The 25,335-nt window shown below is 41.4% G+C and overlaps 1 protein-coding gene across 1 annotated transcript in view; it reads right to left on the reverse strand.

The window, feature by feature from the left end:
* The window catches only part of HHAT (hedgehog acyltransferase), a 155,540-nt gene that overhangs the window by 74,901 nt on the left and 55,304 nt on the right, over window positions 1-25,335 (reverse strand). Inside the window, exons 7-8 of the mRNA XM_056853378.1 lie at window positions 15,260-15,410; window positions 1,299-1,334 (exon numbers count right to left, since the gene is read on the reverse strand). Of these exons, the coding sequence (XP_056709356.1) occupies window positions 1,299-1,334; window positions 15,260-15,410 (187 nt within the window). The remainder of the gene's footprint in view (window positions 1-1,298; window positions 1,335-15,259; window positions 15,411-25,335) is intronic.

The following is a 25,335-nucleotide window of genomic DNA, read 5'->3' on the forward strand; positions in this document are numbered from 1 at the left end:
GAACCAGCCACACACTCAATCTGGGCTGGCGAGTCTGCTGCAGGCTCGCCAACCAAAGCAGCCCCCCCCCTTCCACTCTCAATCTGGGCTGGCAAGGCATGGCCCGGCCCAACCAAGTGACATTTATGTCATATCCAGCCCTCGTAACAATTTAGTTCGACACCCCTGATCTACAACATTTTTTGAATTAATAAGCAAATCATCTCACATAATTCCAAGAACTCATTTCTGGTTCTTGTTGATTTTTTTCAGGTATTTGTGCTTATGAATCTCTAGAATAGCAGTTGTGCTAACATCATAAACTGGTTTCACAACATACAGAATAAATAGTGTAGACTCTTTTTCCAGATGAAAGTATATTTCCACAAATCTCATTCTCATGCATGTCTGGTCTTAATAACCCAAAAAGCAAGACACTTATCTACCTAAAGTATATATTTTCCCATCAGCAGAAAAGAAAATATGTGCCCTCTACGGTTGACAAGCTAGGAGCTTATACAATCACTTCCAAAAAAAGCAGAGATATATTTCTGTCAAGTACCTGCCATTTTCTTTTTTATTACTATTTATTTAATTTACTTTTAATTTAAATTGGAACATTTCATGCTTTCTAATTCTCTATAGTTCTCAAAATGAAATTTTAAAAAATTTCCAAAACCTTATCACAATGTTTTTAGTTTATCATCATTTATTATTCCAAAATTGGATCGCATTCCCCCCTTCTTTCTTTAAAATAACATTAAGTTAAGAGAACAGTAGCTTTCTACATTTTATTTAACCTTTCTCCTATGGAAATGATCTCAGCAGAAAGTAATTCTTTTCAGCGCCAAATAAATTTAAAAAATCTTGCCATGACAGTCAGATTAGAGACTCTGAAATTTAATTTGCTGTCTGGTGTCGCTGATGTTCTAGGGCCTTAATGCTGTGCGCACATATATTATAGCAATGCCCACTACGTAAAATGGAACCCACCATGCACAGATTTGCACTGTGAGTTACATGTGGGCTCGAATGCACACACACTGTAAATGTTTTGTGACCAAAAAGAGGACACCCCCAGCCAACATTCCCACTTTTATAATCATAAAACAAGCCATCACAGGTACTGCAATAAATTTCCAATACCACTAAGTCTTTACAGAGCCACTGAACTTGTTTCTCTTAAGTTAACTTACACCTTTGGCTTCTATAGAATGGTGTAACTCTGCTCAGGATGGCACTGTGAGTTAGGAGAAGAATCCTTCAATTAACCTGATGTACCACCGAACCAAATGGTAAATAATAAAGCATTGACTTACCTGACAAGAAACTTATGCAGTCCAACGTCAAAACTTCTGCAGAAAGAGGGAAAAAAGAAAATATATTAATATGCATTCATACTAGACTAGAAAACATAATCAAATGCTTTTAAGGTTATTACTTAGCCAAAAAAAAAAAAGATACTGATGGCTAGCACAGGAAAGTCATGAAAGCAGCGAAGGAGTACTTCCAGATCAAGATACTCCCCATTTTCATTAAAATCTGGCAATCGGTATAAGCACACACTATTTTGTCTGCTTCAGGACACCCTTGTTGAAACAAATACCAAGTAGAACTACTATGATGTTCACCAAGAATGGAGTTTCTTAGGCAAGATATCAAAATAGCTAGGTATGTCTATCTTAGTAAAAAAGGGAGCTGGGAATAGGTGCTTGCATCCTATAGACGTACAAAATAAGTTTATAAAAGAAAGTAAGAGAACTATTCAGATTGTAAAAAAGGGCACTAAATCACTTTACTAAAATAATTATTGTGATATTCCTAATTATCTATAACCCTTACCTGGACGGCTCAGGCTAGCCTGAAATCATCAGATCTCAGAAGCTACACAGGGTCGGCCCTGGTTAGAGCTTGGATGGGAGGCCGCCAAGGAATACCAGGGTTGCTATGCAGAGGCAAGCAATGACAAACCACCTCTGTTAGTCTCTTGCCTTTAAAACCCCTCTGGGTTGCCATAAGTCAGCAGCTTTGGCCGGGGGAGGATGGGGTATAAAATGAAATAAACAAGCAAACAAACAAATAATGACTCATCAAGTGTCTCCGACCCTTTTGTTGGAAACTTGGAAAATCAACCAATTCTTTGTTTTTTTACTTTCCCGCCAGAATGCCTCATACTGCCTCAGGACCCATTTCACGGTATATAAACTGGTCCTTTGGCCAAAATAGCGTGTGTGTGTCCTGGATCCATGCACTCTCCCCCACTTGCATGTGGGCTTTCTTCTTTGCTTCCGGAAATGCTTGTTGTTTTCCTCCTCGGCGCTGTTCTCATGGTCATCCCTTCAGGACTGGTAACTATCATCCTACCCTGAAACACTATCCAAACCTCCTCCCTTCTCTCTTAGTCAGCTCTTAGTCAGCCTTGCGTGTGTATGCTCATTGCTTGAAATATATTTTTTATTTTTATTCTTTAAAAAAACCACCTGTTCATTTAAGAGTTCTCACCCAGGACGATCCTGGTATACAAATGTTACAGATCCCAGTTACCTCCCCTCGCTCTGTCTCCCCAGCTAATTCCTCCAACTTAAGTGGAGACTGCCTGCCTAGGGTAACTGCTGAATGTTATTTTATTCTGTTTTATGCCCTGCCTTATTCTTTAGTGACTTGTTTTATATTGGTAAGTCTTATGTTGTTGTTTTTTATTTTTTTACATTATTGTTTTCCCATTGTAAGCTCCTTCCAGCAGGACTCTGGCATACAAATCTTTGGAGCAATAATTAAATGCCTCAGTACAAAGAAGTGCATGTGCAGTAGAACTTGGACACAAATGCTCCCTAAATCTTAGTCCGACAAGAGGGTCCTACCTTCAGAATACATGTTAGAAATTATTTCAAAGACCTGTCATTTCTGCTTTGAAAGCCAAAGCATCTGCCTCCACATTGGTATTCGACACACAACCAAATACAAATCTTCATATGCAGAGAGCCTGGGAAAGTCTGGAATGCACTCATGAAAAAGACCAAAGCTCAACTGGTAGCAATAACACCTTTGATGAAAATGCCACACTGCCAAATAGCAAATAAAAGAAGATACAATGCTTTTCCCCTTTCCCTGAGATAGCAATAATGTACACATCTGAAAGCCAAACATGTGCAAAACTGTGATTAGTTTCCATTTACAATATGGGCTGTGGAACTGATGAGTCAGCCCTTGCCGTGTTGCTGATGCCCTGAAGTTATTTTCCAATCGTTCCGTTCCATTGGCAGAATTCCTTTATCACCATATGGTAACCCTGGTTTGATAGTGTTATCTGGATACCATGCAACCCATTAAATAAAAGGTATGATGACTACATAACTTTTAGTACAGGCTGGCTCCTTACCCTGGTTTAAAAAAAAAACCAGCTCAACTTCATCACATCAAATTACCTTGCTTCACACCAGCTGAGGCTCACTCTCTCTAAAAATGCGTTCTCTAGAGAAATTTGGGTCAAAGAATAAAAGAATGTGCAGTGCTGCTCATGCAGCATTCTAATTGCACAAAGGAGAAAAAGGAGAGATCTTGCTAGAGAGAATCTTTTCTAAGTAAAAAAAAACACTGAATAAACTTACGCGACCCATTAGTACTGCAGGGTTCCCCCTAATTCTGGTAAATTAATCACCTGGTTTAGATCTTGAGAAAAAGAGCTCCTTGCAATTCAGAATGACTTTCAGCACTGATGCCACAGCCACTATGTATATTCATCGAATCATAGAGTTGGAAGGGATCACCAGGGTCATCTAGTCCAACCCCCCTGCCCAACGCAGGACATTCCATGGCTCAGTTCAGACACTGCAACAAATCACGCATAAGGAAATTTAGAAACCATGGTTCTGAAACAGGTTTGCAAAGTGTTGTTGGTACCAACTATGGTTTGGCATGATAACTGAAGTGACATTCACGGTCATCATTCTGCAAACTCATTTCAACATCTGAGACCCAATCAGAAGGTGAGGCTGTGGCTACATGGTGGGACTGTGGTTCCATTGTAGGGGATCTGCCTTGTATGCAGAAGGTTGCAGTTTCAATCCCCAGCATCTCAAGATAAAAGGATCATGTATTAGGAAATGTGAAATACCTCCACCTGAAGCCCTGCAGAGCAGATGACAGCCCGGATTGACAATACCAGCCATGACAGGCCAATGGTCTTGTTCAGTATTGACAGCTCCATGCAACCAGCCCCCTACGCCGGCGTTTGTGCTGCTTATGCCATGCAAACTGGCATGGATGCTACCGTAGTGCCACTTGTGGCCCCCCCAGGACTGTGGTGGCAATTTGGCCCTTGGACACCGGGTTGGCCTTCCGCCGGCGCCCTGCCAGCATAAGTGCTCAATTGCCGACGCCCTGGGAGGCATTCCCAGGGCGTTCCAGAGGACGGGGCTGCCAGTATGCAGACTCCTAACCCCTTTTAGCCTGGGAACGCCCCCTTCAGAAACAGCAATGCTTTTGTTAAGGCAGCATGGCTGTTTTCAGTGGGGCTATTTTCCCCATTCTGGCATTGTTATTTTTTTAAAGGTTTTTTCCCCCCTGCAGCGGCCACAAATCCTTTTTGGAGGTGCCACAGCAGCGCCTCGGCATCGCCATCCCTGGCCTCTGCAGGGCTCAGGAATGAGCTGCAACAAAATTAAAAGTTGCAGAACTTTTTTGGTGGGGGTCCTTTGGTGCCCAAAACTGAGGGGGATTTCCATCCTTTAACAGCTATTTCATGTCCTGCTTCCAATGGAACATGAAAGGACTCTGAAGAGGCGGCACAGAAATATCCTACATAAAAAAGCATCTCTATGATGTTAAAGGAATTAAATATAACAGACACATTAATTACAGAAGTACTTAAATCTTCTCTCATGTAACAACTCTTGCTTGTTATGTAACATCCTTGCCAAACAGATGGCATACAACATCAGCTCCAATTACCAATTTCAGAGTCAGGGAGAAAATGATTATGGAGGCAGCTTTTCCTACCCCTTTCCCTGAAAATTGTTCAATTGAGATTTTCACATTCCAAACATATATTTGACCTATCATAGTATACCAGGATCTTTCAAACAAGGTTAAATCCCTACATAGGGCCTTACAAGGAATATACTTCCTATCAAGGAACACTGAGGAAGAAATCAAAGGATTATATTTGATTCCTTTGGGCTCCTTCAAACTTTGTGATTCTGAGACAAGAGAAATGAATTTCAAATTTCTTCACATTATTTCAAAGTGAGGAGCCAATCAGAAGTGTGACAGTTGGTAGAGCCTGCGGATCAATGGTAAAGTACCTCTCGGGCATATGCGTTATAGGATTTCAGGGAGAAAATTCTGGGAAATACCTTTCTCTGAGACCCTGAAAAACTGCAGCCCATCACAATAGATACTACTGAGCTAGACAGACCAACTTGGTATAAAGCAGTTTCATGTATAGCATGAATACCTTTGAAGAAAACATAACAGAATATACAGCTGCTTGAATGGAACACAAATTAACTGTGATTTAGAAAAATTCTTTTCATAATAGGTCTTGCAAGGTTCCCATATTTCATCTGTAATGGTTAAACAGTCAAGTGTTTCAGGCTTATAGTGAAATTCTGGCAAAAGTGAAGTCAATGGGATGTGAGCCATTCATTCTACAAGGCTAGGAAGTCAATTGCAGATTTTGTTTGTTTTGGAAGGAGCAATTCTTCTTCAGGCTGTTCAAATAATAGGCAGATGAAACTCCAAAGCTGAAAATCTGGGTAAGGCCTAACCATAACAGTTGTTTTCTTATCAAATCTACATTCCAACCAGTATGTGACAAAACAATGAAAGAGAGATTTACATGCATCACAGTCTTCTAATTTCCTGCAGACTTTTTACAAAACATTCCTTCTAGTTGAAATCCCAGTGATGGAGTTGGAAACTATTACAGGCAGAGATATACTGGAATATCAGGGCAGAGAGATGGGGGGGAGGGCAAAATTAGAGATGTGAAGGCAAGGGGGGATGGAATTTCAGGAAAAACACTTTCCCCATATTTTCTGAGGATTCCCCACCCCCCGGTTTTTCCCAACAGAAACACTGGGAAATTTGGGGGCATACTGAGGGGAAAAACCCCTATGAAATATCTCTTTTCAAAGAAAAGTTTTTTTCTCAGTCAGTTAATGTATAAACGAAAACGTCTGAGGACTTTTTTCAAATTTACTAATGGGAAAAAATTGGGGAGAACTCTAAAAAAAACTCATGAATTTTGAAATGAGTGGAATGAATACGTAATTTTATGTAAGACAATTTACAGCATTAGATAATTATAATTCCTCTGTATACTATAGACATATACAACATTTTCAAGCATATGTTTTTGATGAAATGTAAATCATTTTGGCAACAATTAGTATGTTCTAAAGTTTAACTTGATATCCAAATATGCTGGTAGTTCTATCTATTGTAATTATATGAGAGCATTTCTCCAAATAACACCTTCAATTTTTTTCCCTACCTCTCAGATGATAAAAATTAAGATACATGTGCTAAGGTAGCAGGTAGGATGCAGCAGTGCTATTTATTTACTTCATTTATAGCCTACTTTCTCCCCAACAGGGACTCAAAGTGGTTTACATCTTTCTACTCTCCTCCATTTGATCCTCTCAGCAACCATGTGAAGTAGATTAGGCTTGGAGTGTATGTCTGGCCCAATGTCACCCAGCAAGCTTTTATGGCAATGTAGGGATTCAAACCTGGGTCTCCCAGATCCTAGTCTGACACTCTAACCACTATACCACACTGGCTCTATCTCAGTTTGCAACTCTTTCTCGAGTATTGGGTGTACTTGAGATTTTCCTTAGAGAAAAGCAAGACATTTATTATTTTAAATTCCATATATGCCAGATGAGTCATAAATGATGCATATTATGTTGTGCATTCAGTAAAAGATGTTTAGGTTTTGTAAGAAAGTAAATATTGCATGTGTCAATTATCCCAAAAATGTATGCTGTTTTCCAAAACACAAAAAAACAACGCCTCTCATCAGGGAGGCGTTGTACACATTCGTGCTTCCTGTGCAACACAGAGCTTAACAAGGGTCCAAATTAGAAAAAAAATCTTGTCATATAAGAATAAGAAGGAAGTGACACAGTTTGGGAGTATGCATTTAAGAACAAGAATGAACTACAGTTGTACAATCAACAGCAGAGAGCAAGGGCAAAACGTGATGGAACCTGGCTAATATTGGGCAGAGATACATTTTATGTGGGTAAGGAAGAATATTCATGCCACTTCCAAGGTTGCAAGTCACTCAGTTCCTCAAACAGGTAATGTATGTGTCTTTTAAGTCTGGATTTCAAAAGCAGTCATCTTTTCCTTGATGGACTGAACTGCTAAAAAACTAGAATCCGTCAGCACCGCAGGGGTGTCTTTCAAATCTGATACTGCTTGACAAGTATCCTTTACCATACCCCTCAGGGATCGTCTCCTTTTTTAAAAAAAGAGGCAAGGTGCCTGGAACAGTTTGGCAAAGATTTTTGCAATATTTAAATTGAGGATTCCAACTAGCAATTAACAAATTTAGATCTAGAACGTTTCTCAAACTGGGGTCCAGGGCCCCTGATGATACATGAGAGTGCTCTCAAGGGTCCACAAGTCCTTTGTAAGGATAATTAGTCTTTCGTAACCCATACAGATAATGTAAAAGCAGACCCCTCTCTAGCCCAGGGCACACATTCTCCTCAAGCACTGACTGAACACTTGGAGAGGAAAAGCAGGCATATGTGCTCTGATCACCAGCAAATGAGCATGGCGTTTTCACACAGAGGCAGTGTCCGCTCATACACTGAGATTGGGAATGCTGCTTTCTGAACATTGCTGATCCCAGGGAGGAAGAGTACACGTAGACCCTGCCAGCTCTTGATCACAGCACCTGGGTGCAGAGGCAATCTCATAGAGGCCAGGGGCAGCGCAAGCTCATGCCCATTCTCCCTCATTGTTCAGTCAACACACAGAGTTCAGTGCATGGACTTGTCTATATTCCCCCTGGTGGCAAAGCAGAAATTGGCCCCCATATAAGCCAAGCCTCCTTGGAGTCCAGGAGCCCGCCAGATCATCCAACATTTTCTGGGTGTGGGGGGTAGGCTCTGCTGCCTCTGAGAAGGAGGAGAAGAGTTGGTTTTTATATGCTGACTTTCTCTAACACTTACACATGAACACATGAAGCTGCCTTATACTGAATCAGACCCTTGGTCCATCAAAGTCAGTATTGTCTACCCAGACCGGCAGTGGCTCTCCAGGGTTTCAGGCTGAGGTCTTTCCCATCACCTACTTGCCTAGTCCCTTTAACTGGAGATGCCGGGGATTGAACCTGGGACCTTCTGCATGCCAAGCAGATGCTCTACCACTGAGCCACAGCCCCTCCCTTAAAGGAGAATCAAACCAGCTTATAATCACCTTCCCCTCCCCACAGCAGACACCCTGTGAGGTAGGTGGGGCTGAGAGAGCTGTGACTAGCCCAAGATCACCCAGCTGTGGAAGAGTGAGGAAACCAATCCGGTTCACCATATTAGCGTCCACCACTCGTGTGGAGGAGTGGGGAATCGAACCAGATTCTCCAGTTTAGAGTCCGCCGCTCTTAACCACTATACCATGCTGGCTCTGGCACTTTATAGATGAACTTAAATCTCCCACTAAACTTAGAAAATGTCTATTCCTAAATGTTAAAGGGGTTTTGGAGAGTTATTTTGCACTCTGATGTTCTAGGAGCCTTAAGGAATTAATGAGAACATATTCACCAAGGTGTTTGCACAAGTGCACTCCTATGGGACAAAAATAAAATATTCCCATATGTCTATGGAGCACATTTACCACCGTCTGATAATTGTAGCAAAGTTCTCTGGATACTGGGGCATCTTAGGGGTATTTCAAGATCCTGAAATTGCAAAATTGCAGAAATGTGTTCCATATGACACTTGGAAAAATTCTTTCTCCAGTGTCTGGTCAGGATAAAATAGGCTTAAAAAGAGAGGAGGGGGAACTATTCCCCATCTGCTACTGGGAGTCTGGCTCCATTGATCTTTGGATCAAATTCTTGGAATAAACCCTAAAGGGCAGAGAGTTGCAAGAATCCACTCATCCCTATCATGAGAACATCACAGCGCAGCAAAGCTTTTCTAACAGACCAGCTTGCGTATCTGTCAGCAGATGCTGTTAATCCCTCTGTGCAAGATTATTCAATATTCTGCTTATTAAACATTTCCTGTAGCAAAGATTTGCAGTAAATAAATAGGTTTACTTATATCTGATGTCACTATCTAAGTGCATATTTGCAATAAAAGGCAAGCCAGGAGTCTGTATTCTTTTCTAGAATTCTATTAAAGAGCTGCATTCGAGAGAATCCCTTCATGCATTTGTAAGGAATCCTATGAACACAAAGAGTTTTTTTCTTCTTCTTTCAACACCAGTATCTTGCATTGCTTCACAAAGCTGCTCTGACGTTTTCCTATTCCAGGGGTTGGGGGGAGGCAGGAAGGGGGGCTCAGGAAAACACATTAAAATTATTGTGAATGTTCAAGTTTTGTACATTTTTTATTTCAAAAAATGTGAAAGGTATTATACCTTTCCTTCATAATCATCCAAAGATCAGTGCCTATGTTTGCAGTTGTTTCTTAATTCCACCATGTGTTGGAGTTTCCTCTAATGCATTACAGCTTTATTTACATGGTATACCAGCATGAGTTATGCTTGCTGAAAAGTTGAGGTTTTCAAGAGAGAAACCAAAACGAATTCGTTCTAGACATTACACAGATTCAGGTGGTAAAACTGGTGGAAGTAATGTAGACCAGGGGTCTCCAACATGATGCATGTGGGCACCATGGTTGCCAACCTATACCTTTTCTGGCACCTGCCAAGTGTTTTTAGGAAGTGGGTGGGGCCAGGTAGGGCTTTTACCCACCAAGGCTTCTGATTGGCTATTGAAAATTTGTTTGGCTGTGCAGATTTTTAAAAAATGTTTTGGCAGCAGCTGCCACCATAGCACAAGGATCTACACGGTGTTACTGAAGTTAAGCTGTGGCAATCATTTTGTGGCTGGCTCAGCCTCTTGTGGCAGCCATTTTGCAGATGTGCCCATCATGTCATGTCAGAATTCCGAATGTGTCTGGAGGCTCAAAATGTTTGTGGACCCCTGATGTAGACAGTAATCCCCTTCAGACTGTAGGTAAGTAGTCACATTTTTTAACACTCCTCCAAATAAAGTCCCTGCATGTGATACACAAGAAAAAGGGCTACCTTTCCCTCTGAGATGCTAGTTTTAGATTTGTAGGGAATGTTTTATGTATTCAGAAACTAGCAGGAGAATATTTCAACTTCCCAGGACATGCTATTGCTGACCATTCATAGCAAAGCAGCTTCAGAGTCCATTGTGAAACTGTTGAATTAGAATTAGTATTCACTAAGAAATTTGACAACATTGCTCAATAACTTAACAAAGGACCTCAGATTTGTCAGCCATCGCAGTTGCTAGCAAAAATAGGGAATAATTGCTATTATAAAAGGTCTCGGTACTTTTCTTAAATACATTTGAATTTTATGCACACACATAAATGCATGAATACACTTGAAGTTGCCATCCAAGTCAATACTGTCTACTCAGACTGGCAGTGGCTCTCCAAGGTCTTGGGCAGAGGTCTTTCACACCACCTACTGCCAGATCCTTCTAACTGGAGATGCCGGGATTGAAACTGAGACTTTCTGCATGCCAAGCAGATGCTCTACCACTGAAGCACACCCCTATGCATAATTATGTCTCAACCTGTATTTTCTGCATTTCATGGCCCTTTGACCCTACAGTTTGCATTTTTTCCTTTCATAGCCCCACCTCTGCTTTGTTAGGCCCACTGCATGTGGTCCACAATAGTGTATGCTGAAGTTAGATCAACAAGTTTTCAAACTTCAAGGTGTTTATTTTGTGTAGGGATGAAGGGATGACACTGGTGTAGGGAAGAATCCACTCTTATGTAGCACGAGCTTCTCACAGAAGCACATAAAAAAGCTGCACTGCAACAATTCTCACACTGCAAAAATAATGTGAAAAGGGACCAAGAAGTCCTACTCCTTCTAACATCTTCAGCTCTGTGGAATCTGGTGTCTTTCAGCTCCTTTCCCACCCTATCATGAGAAGCAGCAGTAAGTTGTGCAATAGGTATGCACAACTTCTGTGGTGTTTTATCTTCTACTCACAGCTCTCTGGGTTGTGATCCAGGATCCAGGATAATATGATCATAGTACTACACTAGTCCACACATTCACTTCCTCCACCCCTTCAAAGATTTCACATGCTCCTGATGCAAAAAAGACGCAATAATTGCTTAAATCCCATTTGGAATGACCTCCTTCATCCACAACAGCCATACCTACCAACATTCTCAGTGTGAGGACTTTGTCTCTGCCTTCCAGTTATTACAGCAATATTCTTATAGAAGAAACAAAACAAATAAAATATATCTCATGGGCAGCTGTGATTCATTCTCTGAACTGCAAATGCACAAAGGAGCCATAACTCAAGGGAAGCAGAGGGCAAGCTCTGTAGGATTTCTTAGATAATTGAAATTGACCCATAACTCACTGGTAGCCATAGGATATTCTCCTCCTCGCCTAGCTTTCATAATACTGTACATGATCTGATTTTTAACACACAGAACCCAGTTGTCCTAGATCATGTTTCATCAAAGAATTTACGACTACATACACATTGGCAAAATGCCAATAAAGATGGCTCTGATTTTTCTCTCTGAAAAAAATATCTAAATACTAGACAATGGAAAGCAGTAATGTGTAATAACAGTCACAATCCTAAGAACCACATGACTGGTTCTGTGCATCACACAGTTTTTCAGACCGGTGTTTCTAAAAACGCAGCCATACCTGTCACACAGTAAACAGTTTTTCAGACTCAGGCTGGAGGGAGATGATAAAAGCGTATTTTTCCCCCTTCTCCAGACATGTGAAGGCATTTTGAAAAAAGATGGCTGCATCTACTGTTTACATTCTTCCTCGCCTTCACCTCTGGTAAATAGGTTTTGCCAGTTTTTCAATCAATGCCAACTGAGGGATCAGAAGTATTAGTTGAATAAAATAACATGCAGGTACAGCTAGGAGAAGTCCCTCGCTCTTATTACCTTCAAGTATTTTTTGATAGCTTCAAAAGAGTTTGGCACAGCATCAGGGATGCTATTATTAGGGGGGGAAGTCTCCTCTGGATGCTGAGAATCCATCTGGATGCTCTCTGAATTATAGCAAAAACACATATAATTTCTGGGCCTCAATGCTTCGTTAGATATTTCAGTCACTATACCTGCTCCCACATTCTGAACCCATTTTTCATGCTCTGACTCTAGCTCAATTTAATGTATAACATCAGAGTGATGTGGAAAATTCACAGATTAATAACTTGCACACACAGCTACTTTACAGATATTGAAAAATCCAGTTCCCCAAGATTGTCAACAAAAAATAACCCACTGGCCCTTCACATGGAATCAGTCAGACCTGGAAGTTACTATGCGCACCTTTCCAAGTGAAGAAACTGTCCTCTGGCCAGCAACACTAGGAAGCATGGTGACGTCATGTGCATGTGACTTGGTGGATGATGCACACTGTAATCAGCTTGTAGATCTCACTACTTAGAATGCCATGATGGGGCATTCATGATGGGGATGAGCATTGTTCATGTGGAGGCGGCAGCAGTTCAACCGGTTCGAAGGATAAGGGCAAGCAAAATGATAGAGAAATCAAGAGAAAGTCTGGTAACCAATTACTTTCACATGCAAAAATAAAAGAAGTGCAGCTCAGTGTAGAGGTTAATTTAAAGGACTACTTTTTGTCACTCTAATGATTATATCTATCCCATCGTTCATGTTGATGGTTTTATTTAACATTCCTGTTAAACTGTTATCCCATTTTATACTTTTAGTTTCTATAATCTCCCTTGAAAATACAACAGGACAATACAAAAGATGTTCTAGTTTATTACTATTTAAATTAAATGAGCCACAGAACTCGCTGAAAGTAATAATAAGGGCCCTGGTTATCTAAGCAGGAGGAGTCGTGTGTAATATTTATTTATTTAAGAAATTTAGATATTAGCTTTCCAGAGGCTTATTTGAGCTAAATCACCACCAAAACAATACAACAAAACCAAACAGGCCAGAGCATAGAGACAGAATAAAACAAACAGTGAGCATTAAATCATATTCATAAAACAATCCACAGGATAGGAGCGGACCCCAAAACAGTTTGCAAAGATGACACTCATTAGTTAAGAGAGTAAAATGAAATTGTTTGGCCTGCTGCCTAAACGAAAGAAATGTAGGCATCAGGTAAGCCTAAGCCAGAGGGCATACCCGAGGCAAGGTGCGACCACTGAAAAAGCCCTGCCTCTCGTCAGCAGACTCCTCACTTCTGTACAGAGAGCATGGCTTGAGAAGAGGATCTAAACTGCTGGGTTGGACAATATGGGAGGAGTACAATATAATAAACATTAATTATATATTGTATTCAAGTACAATATAATAAACATAAATTGTTTGCCAGAGCTGTATGTGTAGTTAACTTCCGCCTTCCACCCAAATAGGGTCTCCAAGGTGCTGAACATCAAAACGTTTTTTTATGTACTTATTATTTCAACTTACTACCCTGCTCTCCCCAGGCAAGACCAGGCTCATTTTGTCATTAAAACAACATAAAAACATATGCACACAACACCAAAACCAGGGAGGAGGGCCAAAAACAGTTATTGGGGGTATACCAAATGAAACAAAAAGCATACTCTCATTAAATGTCTGGATTTCTGCTGCATCACCCTTTGGCATGCACAAATCTACAACAGGAAGCACAGTATTCTTCACTTTGGAATTTCTGGTGTGAAAGTGACAATAAAGGTAATGAATGGAAAGAAATGTACATTTAATTTATTTTTAAAATGTAGAATTTATCTTTCCACTTCAAAAGGTTGATTAAAAATCAGAAACACATCAAGGAACCCTATAACCAACTAAAACAGTAAATTTCACACTTAAGGCTTCGCACATACCAACAATATTATTAAAATCTATATAACCAAATTGCAGTATATAGACCATTGCAGTATATAGCCCAAATAAGGCTTTTATCTGCTTCTTAAAACCCAGAGGTTTAAATGCATTCCCTTGGGGGGGGGGGTGTTACAGAGAAGGAGTAGGAAGAACTGATCTGTATAACCTCAGAGAAAACCACCAACAGCAATGGAGTTCAGAACCATGCCTTCACTATAGATGTCAGCTTAACGAAAACAGGAGAAGCCCTTGTTTAAGGAGCAGAAGATCCCACCCATATCAGATGGGGCAGGTTAATACAAAGGCATCTTGAAAAATGCCCATATGCAGCATTTTGTACCAGCCATCATTTCTAAACAATTTTAAGGGTCACCCGTCCACAAAGCATGTCACCAGAAGGTGACCATGGCATAACTGATAGTGGCAAGTTTGCTATCACCCAAAAGAGGGGACAGCTGGGGAAATTAGATAACTGATAAAAGAATTCCAGGGCACAGTTGCCACCGGAGTAAAGGAAGGCCCAAAAGGACATCCAAAGTGCATTCCACGAGATTGTGATCCCATCCATAAATCACATCCCATAGAAAAGAAAGGCCAACAACCACCACTGTGCTATGTGTGCAACTGTAGAGATGAAAACTTAAAAAAAAAAAAAAAACTCCAAGCAGACAGATTTATACAACAGGTCATTCAAACCAATGGAAGCTGGGGACCCCTGAAGTGACTTTTTTTCTGATTTTAGTTCATTGCCTGTGAAAAGTATTCTATTCAACACTTTCCCTGTAGGGTTACCTAATCAAACATCACTTCTTGTTCCTTTTATGAATTTCCACACAAACTGCCTTTTTCAGGGGGGCGAGGAATGAAAAATGAATCATATTTCATAAAGATGTGGGAAGAAAATAATTATCAGATCAGTAGAGTTAAGTGGTTTGGATTCAGTTCTAACCATTAAGATGATGAACATCCCAAAGGCAGACTTTTCTTCACCTCCGTGACAGAAGAAAGTCATTATTAAATGGAAGGACATTTTTCAAAGATTGCATTTACAAATGAACATCCCATGTTGCTTGTCAATTTGTGGGCTTCTCTCTGGATGCAAAGCAACTTATGGCACACAACCACAACGCCACCACATTATGTGCTATGGTGCTCTTTCACAAAAATGAATTTGCAATAAACATGAGCAATAAAATAAAGCTAACCTCCACATTCCAGAAAAACTGTACATGGTGCTTACACATCGAGGTAAGGCAGGAGGCGTGAGTCCATCCATTCGAATGACAAGGGCAGGAGCACCAAAGAGAACAAGGTATTTCACATAAAAAAATAGGACTTGAGCCAGCGCTAGGCCACCTGAAAGAATGCACAACAAAAAAAACCATTTCAGCATACTTCCATATTTATACCTCTTCCGGCCCACCTCAGGATCACCATAATTTGCAAATGTAAATGTATAATTATTATTTTTCTGATGGCACCAGTCGCAGATATGCTGTCTTTGAACATAATTCATCAGTATTCCTACAAGCTGTGCCTATTACATATGTACGTATGTGTCACAGCAAGGATGACCTGGAGCCACCAAGACCTGCAGCAAAGCCACTGAGAGCACCCCAGACTCTCCCCCCACCTTTTTCCCATCCAGGATCACAGGAATGGGTAACTACTTCTCTCACAGGGCAATCCTAAGAACACTTCCCTGGGAGTAGGTCTCATGGAATAGACCTGAGTCAGATTCTGAGTAGACCTTTTTAGGATTGCACTCTCACATGAACACACATGAAGCTGCCTTATATTGAATCAGACCCTTGGCCCATCGAAGTCAGTATTGTCTACTCAGACCAGCAGCGGCTCTCCAGGGTCTCAGGCAGAGGTCTTTCACATCACCTACTTGCCTAGTCCCTTTAAATGGAGATGCCAGGGATTGAACCTGGGACCTTCTGCATGCCAAGCAGATGCTCTACCACTGAGCCACAGACTCTCCCCTCTCAGAAATATATTATCCTTTTCATTCAACTACAACTGTCCCCTAGAAGTTTTGCTACCTTGATCCAAATATATGGACCTGATAAATCTTAATACCCTCAATATTCTTGAAATTGCTCCTTTATAAATTCAGCAAGCTGGCCCAAGGGTGGATTAGTCTGTATCTTTCAGTAGCTGAATCTCTGCTGCATTCATAGCAATATTGTTTTTTATTATATTAATAAGCATTAGAACCTCAGGGATTCTACAGCAGATGCTTTCACTCACATATTTTAGAGATGACATGCTTTTATGTATTGTATCTGAAGTCTGGTGACAATCATGTTGTTTGATTAGAATCTGAGTGTTTAATATTTGATTTTACTGAACATACAAAGCTATGCTGTAGAAACCTTGTGTGTAACTCTTTGGGCATATACCTAGGGCTGTCATCCTCCTGCTGTGGGCAGGGGATTCCCCGATGCCACTCAGCTGGCCAGCTGGGGTAACAGGAGGGAACGCTGGCAGCATCCCAGCGTGCTGACATAATTCCCCATATACACAGAAATAAGGTCAGTGCATCGCAGGGGTGAGACTTGGCTCACCTGTCTCCTCTCCCTGGACAATGAAACTGACTTCTCACATCTCCCTAACTTCCCTTCCTGTGAGGCTGCTTTTTTCAGGTTAGTAGAAATGTTTTGAAGTCTTTTTGCAGTTTAGTACTGTTTGAGACTGACGCCTCACTTAATTCAATGGAGTTTATTCCCAGGTAACTATTATTAGTCTATTCACAGTACCAGAAAGCAAAGTGATTTGTTTTGTTGTGATATTTGTTTTCGATCAGGATTGGGGGGGCAGATGGAATTTTTGTCTGGGGGTACATGGTGGCTTTCGGAAGCCCTGCTGACTCCCCTGTTAATAAGAATGACTGACAAACCTTTTGTCCCCATCTCAGATACCTGGACCTGCAATCATCCAGCCAGGATAGACCCTCCCCCAACCATACTACTGTAATTAGTTTCATCATGATACAAGGATGGCCAATTTTCCTAACATAAAACAGTAACTTGGATCCAAACCTGCCTTTTGCTTAACCAGGAGGCATTTAAACTTGCATGAGGAGAGAAGTTTTCACTGATTTTCCCTTCCCAACTCAGCCCCACCCCTCCACATACACACACCCCATGCCATTGCTAAGTGTCCGCCGACCTTCAGCAGCGGCTTTTTAAGTACAGAGGGAAGAGGAAAGCAGAAAATCCATCTTCCGCATGTAGAACACCATTCAGTGTCTTGGATCTAAGCCAATTTTCCCATTTAAAGTTATTATTTAAACAGTCAAATGTGCACTTGAAACTTCTACCTGTACTATGAAAATCACAATAGGCAATAAAAAAACCCTGTCTCTTCAATCCAAGTAGGCTTTGTAAACACAATTGGTATAGAAAACATTAGATCTGTCTCACTTCTGGAATCTCATCCTGGACCTCCGGGTTTGGATTGGTATAATAAGCAAATATTGATTTTCAGCTCAGCGCAAATCAAGACTTATTGATCTTAGAGATAAATATTTATCTCCAAAGGACTATAAATCTTCATGTGTCCTAAATACAAAGTCAATACACAGTATGTTCAGTATTATTACAGGCATCACTTTGCTTGTCCACCCAAAATTTTCTTGGCCTTTTATGTGATGTGCTCCAAGAGTTGCACATAATCCCAGAACGAGAAGCAGCAAGGGCAAAAACCCGAGAATGAGAAGTTTTGCCACCTTTGAAGGCAATGTCATCTCAACATTGGTTTTTATTGTTTTGGCTTATTTTTTTAAGCTGCCGTTAAATAGACAGAGGCGATTTCTGTAAATATTTTTAGTTGTAGCGTCTCTCTTCAGTATACGGCAAATAAGCGAAAGTGAGGACGGGCTGATACACAGATGTGAAGGTACATGGAATGACACTGAAGTAAACCCTGAGCACTCATGCCTCATAACCACATACAGAATGTTTAGTATCATCTGGGCCTTCTGCACATTCATACTCATTCAGGTACTTGTAGGCTACAAAAAGGAGAAAACAGATTGCATGGGCAAAGCATACATACATAAAATAGACACGCACAGTTTACTCAGGCACCTATTTGGGGGGGGGGGGGAATGCCTGAATTGGCTTCCCAGCCAAATTCAATTTCTCTTTATTTAAACATTAATGTGAATTATTTTACAACCATCTCTCATATACTTAAATCAGTTTTAGTGTAGTGAAATTAGAAATGCATTTAAGTTTTTACGATTCAATTGTTTTATGTATTTACTGAAATCTGGGAGAGTACTCCTTAAGACTTTTGTATTGCAGTCTGTTTATTCTGTTCTATTAAATGCTATACGGTTCTTAATTTAATTGCTTCTACGGACTGTAGATTGTTCTATCCAGGCATTCCCAGATGCAAGGGTGACTCTAAGACAATATGCAGACATAATATTCCATATCTTACCTCTAAGTAGAGTTACACACTAATTTCAATGCATTTAGAAGGGTGTTAAATCTAACCAGTACTGCGCTGCCAGCATGGTGTAGTAGTTAAGAGTGGTGGTTTGGAGCAGTGGACTCTAATCTGGAGAACCGGGTTTGATTCCCCACTCCTCCACATGAGCTGCAGAGGCTAATGAACTGGGTTGGTTTCCCCGCTCCTACACATGAAGCCTGCTGGGTGAACTTGGCCTACTCACAGCTCTCTCCGAACTCTCTCAGCCCCACCTACCTCACAGGGTGTCTGTTGTGGGGAAGGGAAGGGAAGGAGATTGTAAGCCTGTTTGATCCTTCCTTAAGTGGTGGAGAAACTTGGCATATGAAAACCAGCTCTTCTTCTTCAGTCCCTTAATCACATTTATGGGATTACTTGATAGTTTCCTTTAATCAGAGCAGAATGATATAATCTGTAGCAATGGTTAACACCAGCAAAGAAAATTAATGAGCAGGGGGGACAAGCAAGCACCCAAAGCCTGCTTTTTACCATTTTTTGCTGTCAAGTCACAGCTGATTTATGGTGACCCTGGTGGAGTTTCCAAGACAAAAGAGATGGTTTGTCATTGCCTGCCTCTGCGTCGTGACTCCAGTATTCCTTGGTGGTCTCCCATCAAAAAACTAACCAGGTCAGACCCTGCTTATCTTCTGAGATCTAACAATATTGGGCTATCAAGGGCTATGAAGGTCACAGCTCTTACCCCTTAGCCCAAGATAAATAGAAACAAGTGAAACTGTTGAGGAAAAAGGCATTGCCAATATAGCAATGAAGTGCATTTAAGAATAAATCAGCAGTTCTGCTTTCAGATAAAGCTGATATCTTTTTGGTTGAAAGTGCCATCAAGTCGCAACCCCATAGAAGAGACAAACAGAGGTGGTTTGCCATTGCCTGCATCTGTGTAGCGACCTTGGACATCCTTGGTGGTCTCAAGTACTAACCTGGGCTGATTTGCTTAGCTTCCAAGATCTGATGAGATCAGGCTAGCCTGGGCCATCCAGGTCACAATGATATCTTTACAAGCATAAATTCTAGTGTTAAGCTGTACATAAGCAACAGCATACTGTTGTTCAGCAGATAGAGCTCTATGAAGGGATGCCACTTATCTGCTTCCAGCGGGCCATCTCCCACAGAGACCTCCTGTCCCATGCCCCCAGTCAAGGGAGTGGCCGGAGAAAGGGGGGGCAGCATCAATCAATTATGGGGTTTACCAGAAAATTATGAAAATCCCTTGAGCATCATGATGTCCTGTTTCAAAACTTAAAGTCATGGTCCAGCAGTCTCTGCCCCCCTCATGCTCCTGTATGTAATTTTAAAGTTTGCACGCTCTTTCCAATTAAGTAAAAGCATGACCCCATGGTCTGATGAATGCTGTTCACTCCAATGGACACCAAAGCAGCTTATGATATTCTCCTCTCCTCAAGTCGCACCTGGTTGGCCACTGTGGGAACAGACTGCTGGACTTGATGGACCTTGGTCTGATCCAGCAGGGCCTTTCTTATGCTCTTATGTTCATATAATCCTCACAATAATGGTGTGAAGCAGGTTAGGCTGAGAGTGTGACTGGCCACCTATCAAGCTTCCATGGCAGAGTGGGGATTCAAACCTTGTTTCCCAGACTGGAGTCTGACAATCTAACCTCTACACAACACTAGCTGTTCTTTGGATTCTTTGAAAAAGAATTATATGGTACCTATCTGCTGTATGGTACCTATCTGCGGTGTGGCATGACAACCACTGAAATGATATCTGCTGCAAGGCAAGTGGGGCACAGCTGGCCAGCACTATCTTAATTGCCTCCAACTGGCATTAGGTCATAGAGATGTAGCATTTTGTGTGGACGTGGTGAGGAGCTGCTGTGATAGCCCTAAGGTTGGGAGGAATGGAAATGAGCCGGTGCTAACCTGTCTTGAAAATGCTGCTTGCATGATTATGACTGTTGCTCCTGTCATGGGGGTCTCATTCTTCGCTGTTGCTGTTTTTTAACCACACAGAAAGGCAGGGTATAAGTGAAGTTAAATACATAAATAAATGTTACTTTATCACCAGAGAACTCTCCTTAAGATATAGAATAGAAATGCACAGATCTTTGTATAGCATTAACTTCTCATTAAACATGTTCTAAGAAGGCCAGAGGGGAGGGAAAGCAGCATGGTATAGCCCAATCTTGTCAGATCTCAGAAGCTAAGCAGGGTCAGCCCTGGTTAGTGTTTGGGTGGGAGACCACCAAGGAAGTCCAGGGTTGCAATGCAGAGGAAGGCAATGGCAAGCCACCTCAGTTAGACTCTTGCCTTGAAAACCCCATAAGGGGACGCGATAAGTCGGCTGTGACTTGATGGCATTTTACACACACAAAAAGGCCAGAGAACCAATAATATTCAGGTAACATCTCCTCAGACACTGTTCATTGGTTTGGGAAATTCAGAGTAAGATGGAGGTTATATGATGTGCAGTGACTAGAAGATTCTGATAGGACTGTTCTCTGCATTCAGATGAACACAGGAAGCTGCCCCATACTGAGTCAGACCACTGTTCCATCTAGCCCAGTACTGTCTACTCTGACTGGCAGCAGCTCTTCAGGGTCTCTGGCAGAGGTCTTTCACATCACCTGCTACTTGACCTTTTTACTGGAGGTGGCAAGCATTGAACCTGGGACCTTCTGCCAGCAGAGCAGGAACTCTTCCAATGAGCTATGGCCCCTTCACAACTGCCAAAAGCACACATTCTGCCTGTGATAAATATCTGCATAAAAGGAGATAGCAGGCTAATTATTTTAGCACTTACTGTCTGGAAACAAAACATGCTTTAACAATAAACTAGAATTGTGGTTTAGTTAGGGCCAGCCCTAGCATGTAGCAGTGCGTAAGCATACGGGCCACCTAAACCCCCCGGACTGGACATGGCAACCCAATATGCAGGCATACGACTACTGTTCCAGCCACGCGCCCACCCCACACGCTATCGGGTCGGCCGCAGCGCGCTCCATTGAAACTGACACGGCCGCTCCTGTGCGCTCTGTGCAGCCGGCAGCTAGGAAGCAGAAGCAAGGGCAACCTCCAGTGAACCTGAGAGACTCCATGTTCCTGTGCAAACTCTGTTACAGCCGCAGCCATGTCGTGGAAAGACGACAGTCACGTAGTCAGTGCCAACACCCCCCTCTCCCATTGCAACATCAGCAGCTTAATGGGCAATCAGCAGCGATCCTGATATCAGCGATGAGTCGTTCCTCCAGCTATGCAGCAGCGATTCCCAGACGTTAGCGGAGATCGCGCCTTTTGTTTGAGAACATTAATCACTTCAACAGAGATCTCCCGGTTCCTCCCGGGTTGCAAAAGTCATTGGAATCAGAATAGATTTCCAAATTCTCACTACCCCACCCCAGCAGCCGAAGATTAATCCTTTTGTCACCTGGGAACCTAGGAGGGGTAAATCCCCTCTCCCCGCCCCCAGAAAAACAGTATATCTGGGGTGACCCCAGCCCAGACTGTTACCTTAGGGCTTCCCATTTCATACAGCCTGCCACTCTGCCGGAGTGAGCAGCCATGCTAGAATACGCTGGGGGCTATCCATGCCCCCTGTTTATTCCCCATGTCCCCCTTTTTCTGCTCTCTTAGTCTAATGGAACTTGGACAACTCCTAATCTGGAAAAAGGTACATTATTTCCCAATCAACGACCTCCTGCCACGTTGGCAGCTGTCCTTATTCTACTACCTTTTATTTCTTAGAATCTCTGTATATTTGTGTTGCATCATTGAATGAAAGAAACGACATAAACTCTCTTAATTCGGAATCCCTTGTCTGTCTTTATTCTTAAGGGCACAGTTAATGGGCTCTGGTATAGTTGGTTGATCTTGCTTTATAAATAATAAAGTTACCGATCTGCTCAGCTAATTCCCCAATCAAAGAGCATTTCGGGTAACAAGTGAGTCAAGCACCCCAAGCAGCAAATTTCGGACACTGTTCTATATGGTATGGAACTGTAAGTTATTTGCCAATAATCATATTTTATTACAAAAGCATGCATTTGGATTTTAATTGTCTTGGAATCGTGGCAACAAGAAGAATGCTCGGTACCTTGAAAAAAGCTTATTTCTGTAATAGAGCATATATGACTATTTTTAAGGTTTTAACTTATAAAACATTCAGCAACTTATTTAGCAGCAGCCACGAATACCGCAAAATAAAGCAACCTTCAAATTCCTGACATGCACTTTCAACCACAGTTATTTAGTACAGGGGTGTTTGATGCTGCCTAAGAACCTTATGCTCACCTGTTGGAACCATTCTGAAAAGTCAGCACCAGAAATTCTAACTGGTTCTCAAAAGAAAATATTTCATTTTCTGCTTCATCAATCAGCAGGAAAAAGTTAAAGATCACGAGCTAAGGTTTAGCCGGCTGCCTCATTTACAGTATGACAGGAGCAGAGAATATTCCCCTTTGCCACAGCACCACTCTCCCTGCACCACTGCCAGATGAAAACAACCTGCTTCAGCCACTAATATAACACAGATGAAACCAGGAAGACATATGGAACAGACATTTGCTATGAACCTGTTGTCTCCCTTCTTTCAACAAATTTAATTTTCTGACCACAATCATTAAGTGAGCTCTTTATTGACTCTTTTTAAAATACATGTTGTGGACTGGATCCAAGGGAGAGTTCCTACAAACAGAAAGGTTTCCATCTATAGAGTGTGATTCTAAAATGTCCCCTGAAAGGGACAGGGGGCCCCTCTAGGAATGGCGTTAAGGGTGGTATTTTGGGCTGCAGCAGGAGAAGGGAGCTGAGAAAGTAGTACCACTCAGACAGAAATCTTTCCACCTACAGAAACACTCTGGTGGATCTAAGCTTCTGACAGAACAGGATGAAAGTCTGGGTGTGCTCAGACGTATCTGAAGGACTGCCTTTGCCAATGTAGGTCAGCCCCCCTCCTGAGATCTAACCAGCATTTGTGGCAGTTCCACATCACTGAGAGGTACACTATGGGAGAAAACGCACAGGAGATTTTGCTTTGGATTTGCCGCTCTCTAGATGCACATTTTCCCCAGCCAAATTCTCAGAACTCAAAAATAAGCCCCTATGCAGAGTTTTGAGAATTCAGATGGGGAAAATGTACATCTAGAGAGCGGCAAATCCAAGGCAAAGCCTCCCATGCATTTTCGCCCTATATCTACAGCCTTATGGTGGCATTCACCCTTCAGAATAATCTGTCAGAGGAAATAAAGGGTTCCCCTTCTCTATATAAATTCACTTTACACTTTTAACAAACCGCATATACGGTAATGCTTTATAAACCTAATCCTCTGCATTTTTGCAGTGGAACCAAGGAGGCTAACATTATCTTACAAAATGCTGTAATACCACTGTAAATAAATAGATGAATTTTTAAAAACTCAAAATAAATAATCACATACTGCAACCATTAACTCACACAGCTGTTACATTCGACTCTCTAAAAGATTTTTTTTTAATTCAGTATCTTCCAAAGCCCTATAATTGTCAACCTGAGGCAACCTTCTACAGGGAGGAGCCTCCACTGATTGTATTTGAAAGCAGGGCTTCTTCAAAAGACCTAAACTGATAGGAAGGGCTCATACAGGGAAAGAAGATTCTTAAGAAACAGGGCTTTGATGAATTATCTAGATGCCCTTAGTAAAGGTGCATACAATACACATGATTTTCTGAGTGATTTCCTACATGGCTACAGTTCCTCTAGTTCACATCCAACTTTAAAGATGGGGAGGGAGGGGTAGTCTTGCTGCATTTTTTAGAAGTTTTCCTCTTTAAAAATCTTAAATATCTTTAGATTTTTAATCTTACAAATAAAGTGGGGAATGGGTTTAAAATGCTTTAAAATTATGAACCAATGCTGTTTGGAAGGATGGCTAGCTATCCAAATGATATTCTTTAAAAAGGTACACATTTAAGTACACATACATTGTCACAGATATGGCCAAGTTTATAGGGGAACCATTGTTGGTCCTGATTTTAAAAGATCATGAGGTTGCTTTTGCAGCCCAGAATCAGGCCTCATTAAAATCATTTAAACATGCCAAATAGGATGTCCAGATCCTAGAACAGAACAGCCTTGGAACAAAGAAATAGTGTAATAATATGGCCTTTGGTAGATTAGAATTTGATATTGATGCAATTCATATCAATAGATATATGTTGGGGAGCCCAGGTGGAAGAAGTATCTGAGAATAGCAAGAATGTCCAACCCAACACAGAAGCAGAAATATAGTGTGGATGTAGTGGTTCAGTGTGTTGGACTGGGAGACCCAGGTTCAAATTTCCATTCATGCCATGGAAGCTCACTGAGTGGCATTGGGACAGTCATATTTTCTCAGCCTAACCTACTTCACAGAGTTACTGTGAGGATTAAATGGAGGAGAGAAGAACAGTGTAAGCTGCATTAGGTCCCCACTGGGGAGCAAGGCGAAGTACAAATGAAGTAAATAAATATAGTTCAAAGATGGGGTGTCTTAGTTAAGGGTCAAAAGATAATCATGTTACAAGAAGCTTGTAACCATTAATTTTTAAACATTCTTTGTCATGATAAAAAGTAGCAAGAATGAACTAACATAGTTTTTATGTATTTTAAGAGGATATTTGATTATTAACTGTGTGAAATTATAAAATAATTAGTTAGCCAAGACTGTGTGCCCGTGGGACAGCGAGTTATCATTATAAGATAAGTTTGAAAATCTATAAATATGGGCGTCTGAATTGATTATGAGTGTCTTCTAAGAACAGGCTCCTTGCTTGTGAGCTACTTACATTTGTGTAAGATATTT

The sequence above is a fragment of the Euleptes europaea genome, chromosome 7 (assembly GCF_029931775.1).
Source record: "Euleptes europaea isolate rEulEur1 chromosome 7, rEulEur1.hap1, whole genome shotgun sequence".
NCBI classification, from domain to species: Eukaryota; Metazoa; Chordata; class Lepidosauria; order Squamata; family Sphaerodactylidae; genus Euleptes; species Euleptes europaea.